Source organism: Alligator sinensis, unplaced genomic scaffold (genome assembly GCF_000455745.1).
Source record: "Alligator sinensis unplaced genomic scaffold, ASM45574v1 scaffold983_1, whole genome shotgun sequence".
Classification (NCBI taxonomy): domain Eukaryota; kingdom Metazoa; phylum Chordata; order Crocodylia; family Alligatoridae; genus Alligator; species Alligator sinensis.
Genome location: NW_005842015.1, coordinates 89,414 through 94,747, shown reverse-complemented (window position 1 = coordinate 94,747; position 5,334 = coordinate 89,414). Strand labels below are relative to the sequence as shown.

General features: G+C 45.0%; 1 protein-coding gene across 1 annotated transcript; it reads left to right on the top strand.

Moving 5' to 3' along the window:
* Positions 1-3,290: 3,290 nt before the first annotated feature.
* On the top strand, positions 3,291-4,972 carry LOC102382137 (serum amyloid A-5 protein). The gene is made up of 4 exons (XM_025202116.1): positions 3,291-3,393; positions 3,743-3,865; positions 4,034-4,172; positions 4,672-4,972. Exons 1-4 carry the CDS (start codon positions 3,291-3,293, stop codon positions 4,808-4,810), a joined length of 504 nt encoding a protein of 167 aa, XP_025057901.1. The 3' UTR covers positions 4,811-4,972.
* Positions 4,973-5,334: the final 362 nt, after the last annotated feature.

Sequence of the window (5,334 nt, the reverse complement as noted above, 5' to 3'; positions counted from 1 at the left end):
AGAGGCCTGCATCTGGCCCTCCCTCCCCCCCTTACTTTCGGGGACAGGCCCACTCCCTGCCACCCACCCTGCCGCTATTGTGGGACTGGGCCCAGAGCCCCCCCGCTGCTGTTTTGGGGCTGGGCCGTGCTGGGCCTGGTGTATCCTCCTCCCCACTGCCATTGTGGGCCCAGGCTGGGCCCAGTGCGCCCCCCCCAACCCTGCCTGTTGCTGTTTCAGGGCTGGGCCCCCCCTCCCCTACATCTCCATGCCTCCTTGACCCATGAATGACCGGGGGGGAGGGGAGGCATGAACAGAGCACTGCCACCCAGCACCCTGTGCTGCCACTGCATCTAGGGAGCAGGGGTCGGGGGATGAGGCCAGCAGTGCTGGCCTTGTCCTCTGCTCTGTCTGCTTCATCGCCACTGCCTACTGGGAGCAGGGCAAGGGGTGGGCATGGCCAGCTGTACTGCTCCCCCCCCCACTGCTGTGGCGGGCCAGCTTTCCCCACCCCAGGCTCACTCCTCCTCCTCCTGGAGGAGTGGAAGAGTGGCCTGGGCCCACTCTTCCCCTCCCGCCACTGCCATGTCGGCCCAGGTCCACTCTTCCCCCTTCGCTGTCATGGTGTGCCCGCCCCACCCTGACCTCTGCTGCATCAGCCCACAGCGGCGCTGCAGGTGGGGACCACAGAAGGGGGGAGGGGAGGGCCAAGACCAGTGCTGGTGGCCTCGTCCCCGCACGGCATCCTGACCCCTCTCCCCCCTGTGCCGCCACTCTCCAAGGAGCAGGGGGTGGGGGCGAAGCCCGTTCCCTCCACTCCTTTGCTGTCACTTCCAGGGGTCAGCCAATCATAGCCTGAATAAAGCATTATGGATAGACAGACAGACAGACAGACAGATTAAGGCTTTTATAATATTAGAATAATGACAGTCACAGATGTATATAGAGCCATGGCAAGCAAAAGGAGAGGACTACTGGCATGCTGCATTTGATTGCTACAGCTGTTCCTTCCAAATGTCTGCTTCTCTTTGCAGTACCCTTGGAAGTTAAAGCTGCAATAAACAGCTACATGGCTTGTACTTCATTAGGGCTCCTGCTGCAAATTAAGTAGGCTGTGACGCACCCAGATACGAATGATCTGCTTTCTACTGTAGCAGTGTTTCTTGACAGCCTGTTTGAAACCAGAGATTTTTCTGGGGAGAGGAGAACTGGTTGTACTTCATGGGTGAGGCTTTAATAGCCAGGGACATGAGTTAGATTTAGATTCATAACCTTAGGTGGCTATGGAGGTGTCAGTCTCCCCATCTGCCTTTTCTTTTAACATGTACGTTTCTTCACTGATTTCTCCTACTCTTGGGATTTCATCCCAGGCTTAGTGCAATTTGCTCATCAAACTGACCTCTCTGGTATAATCCACACATGCTAGTGAACCCCACAACAAATTTATCCCTAGAGTATACTACAACAGGGAGAGCCCCAGCAGACTGGTCTTCCTGAACAGATCTACATGCAGGATCCAGGCCTTCAAACTCCAGAGGAGTTCCTTAGTCCAGAAGTGGCTGGAAAGGTCATTGCAGTGCAAATTTGGTTGCATCTAGGGATTATCCTATATAGAACAGGCCTCAGCAACAAATTCCCCAAGAATACCACATTTATTTCCCTGCAGACTTGGGCAGAGTTGAAGGGCCAGATTTGTAACGGGAAAATCCAGCAATTAGAACTAGGTTTTTTCTCTGCCTGGTGGATTTCCTAATTTTGAAAATTCACTGTTTCAGGACAATTTTCCTTTTCTGCAGATTCAGCATCATGAAGCTTGTGGATAAACCAGATGGTAGTCTAGAGGATTTTTGTTTTGCAATGTAAAACAAAAAGTAAGATTTTTAAACTTAAAATAGTAGTATCTATATAATTACCCAAAGGTTTATGAATAGCATTCTGTCTCCACTGATGTCAATAGGAGTCTTCTTCTGACTCCAAGGAAGTCAGGGATTTCATTGTACAGTTCTGAAGGGCTTGGAGGAGTGGTCAGTTGCCTTCTTAGCTCTGATTACATGGGGTGCAGGGAGCAGAGCAACAAGCCCCCAATATGCTGGTCAGTGAGTGCAGGACTGGGACTTCGTGTTGTGAACAGCACTGCAAGCTCTGGTCCCACCAACAAGCCTCGTTCCAGTCCTGTATTCACTGACAGCCCAGCCTGGGAGCAGTGGGCTAGCACTGATTCCACTACAGCCCTGCTCAGGACAAGGGTGCTACACAGAGAGACGGAGAACACGGTACATGACATGCCACACAGTGTAGCACTACAAAGAAATTCCTGGTTCACCCAAGAACACTTGTGTAGCACTTCTGACATTTTTGCTTTTAAACATTTGTGTAGCACTACTGAAGATATGCACATCTCTCCCCTTGACTTTTGTAGTTACAAGGGAGTTCATGCTGCTATAAATGTAACATCTGCTTGCAGGCCAAAGCTGTGGGTACAGCACCAGTCTTTATATGCCATTTAACCAGATAAGAACTAGCCTGTTCATAGGAAAGAGTTGCCTTCTAGCTGAGGTTAAATAGGAAAATTCAGCCAACCCTTCCTCCTTTGTTGGTTTCATAAGGGTTTGTACATCATGTTATTCTGCCAAAGTTATTAAAAATAATACAGTTAAAATCCTAGAACACTAACACTTACCTCAGCTTCAAAATAAATTGGGAAATAACCAGCACAAACCTTGATTTGCATATGCTGACAGTAAGTACAAAACACTTTAACTTTTAGGCAATGATTTGTTGTTATGAGTAGGGCAATGGAATTGGTAAGTGAAATTTTCCACCCAGAGGAAACATTGGTTTCTGGACTCTTATAAATACAATCTACCCCTGTCTGAGTGTATCTGAGAGAGAACCCATTTCTCAGAAACCTTGACAGGCTGCAGTGGTAAGTTTTAAGATTTTAAATCTGATTTTAAGATTTAAATAAACATTGTTTTACCTTTTTCAGTAAGGTACATAAACTCAGACTTTGTTTTTTTTTAGTGCAAAAGCTACTAAGCAAAAGATAAGACAAATTTTCCATGCATCCCATTCCCCAGCAGGATGCTCTGAAGAGAACTGGTTTTATCAAAAAGGGTGTTTCATTTTCTAACAACAAATCATCACTTTGCAAAGTCTTCAGAACTGTGTGTGACCCTGCTGATCCATGCACCTGCTCCACAATTACAAGTAGAATAAATATGATGGCTGGAGTCTTCAAAAAACTTGCCCAGATTGTTGATAATCATACTTTTTCACCCACTATTCTCTTATACGTAAAGTAGTGCACCATGAAGTTCTTCACCTGCATCTTCTTGTTATCCCTGGTCCTATGTGTCACCAGTGACAACTGGGCTCAGAGGGCTGGGAAATTTATGAAGGATGCCTATGGAGGTAAGTTATTTTCCAAATAAATGTTCTTCAAGAAGAGTGTCTTCTGAAGAGAGGTTTTTTGGAAAGGAGCAGAACATAGCGTGTTAATAAATCAGGATTTCCTCCCCCAATTTGCCATGTGATTTTTTGAAAATCATTTAACCTCTTTTTGGCTAAATTTTGCTAGTATAAAATGAGAATAATGTAAACTCATCTCTTTAAAATTCTTTATTTTATCATGATTGTTATTATTATTAATCAGTCTTTCCAGAATGATTCAAGAACAGTATGTGGTACAATAAGGTCCTGGTCCATGAACTGGTCTCCCAAGCTCAGTCACAACAGACCTGATGAATAACAATAACAACAGCAACAACAGTGTCAATAACTGTCATCATCTGCTTGGTTTATGGAGACTTCCCCTTTGTCAAGGAGTCTCCTTTCATCTCCTCCTCAAGATTTCACTTGGTGGATGGTACAGTTAGAAAAAGAGGTAAAACAGCTATAAAATCATCTGCTTCTGAAAGGAGGCTTGGGAAGGGAGCCTTAACTTAGAAGCCACAGAGGAAGGATAGAATGATGATTGAAGGCCACCGGAGAGGGGTAAAATAACTCCCACCCTTGTGTTTACAGTTTCTGTAATTCTTTCTTCCCTACCCAGGTGCTAAGGATATGGCCAGAGCATACACGGACATGCGTGAGGCCAACTGGAAACATTCAGATAAATATTTCCATGCACGGGGAAATCGTGATGCTGCACAGAGAGGACCTGGTGGTGCTTGGGCAGCAAAAGTTATAAGGTACCTGATGTGCCTGGGGTTCTGAATTGGGGTGGGAGACATCTGTGTAATCCAACAGGGTGAAATACATCTTGATTCATAAATGGTTACTCCCCTGTTTAAAGAGTGGATATTTTTAACTACTATTTGAGCTGGGTATGTGAAGACCGAGCCCATTCTTGAATTTAGGAGCCCTTATTCATATGTTTCATGAGTTGACACAACATATCTGATACATGCTCCAATCAGCTCACACTACTCTGTTGAAAGAAGTTGATGTTTTTATCCCAGTACTTCACAATCTTCAGAGCAGTGAACAAAGCATAGTAGAGGCAAGTGCAGCAATGGCTTTTACTTTCATGCCAGCTCCGAGATGGTTCTAACAAGCCTAGATTTGTGTGATACAGGAGTGATTTCAAAGTATCCTATAAACATGTAGGGATTGTACAGGTAAAGAAATGAAAAGGAAATTATTTAGTTATTGGTATTTGTGCAAAAGAACCTTTATTTCTTTTTTCAGTGATGCCAGGGGTTTTTACAAGCATATGAGGGGCAGAGATGAAGCTGACAGACGTGCTGATCAGGAAGCGAATAGATGGGGCAGAGGCGGAGGAGACCCCAACCGCTATAGACCAAAGAACCTCCCTGAAAAATACTAATACAGCTTGTGAAACATTTTGGCATTTCTATTTTCTTTCTGCTTTGCAAGGTTGTAACAAGTACAATTCATGACATGCTTTCAGTGAAATAGCAACCTTCACAGTCATAATGGAAAGGAAAAAATATAGATTCATAGATTCATAGATTGTAGAGTCGGAAGGGACCACAATGGATCATATTGTCTGACCCCCTGCCCCTGGCAGGAGAGAGGACAGAGGTCAGATGACCCCAGCCAGGTTACAAGCTGTTGGGGTGCAGAGAAAAGCCAGTTGCTAACTGCTCAAGATTTGTAAGTACGCATTATTATTTACTGAATAAACATGTAGGTCTGCATTTTTGTTTACTGATTGTCCTTTATTCAGTTTTTTTTGCACACTCCTGTGCAGGAGATGGTATGTGCCAGAGCTGTGGGCAGATCTTGGATTTTGAAAGGGAGGTGCTGGCAGTATCGTGTGTCATTCCATAACACAATGCATACTTTTCTCTAATTAAAAAAAACAACAAAAAACCCAAGAAACTTTTC

What these genes read in the sequence shown, in the direction of transcription:
- LOC102382137 (XM_025202116.1), top strand. Translation starts at nt 3,291, where the DNA reads ATGAAGTTCTTCACCTGCATCTTCTTGTTATCCCTGGTCCTATGTGTC. An exon ending in TATGAAGGATGCCTATGGAG is followed by an intron (nt 3,394 to 3,742) that starts GTAAGTTATTTT and finishes CAATAACAACAG; the next exon opens with CAACAACAGTGTCAATAACT. An exon ending in TGGGCAGCAAAAGTTATAAG is followed by an intron (nt 4,173 to 4,671) that starts GTACCTGATGTG and finishes TTCTTTTTTCAG; the next exon opens with TGATGCCAGGGGTTTTTACA.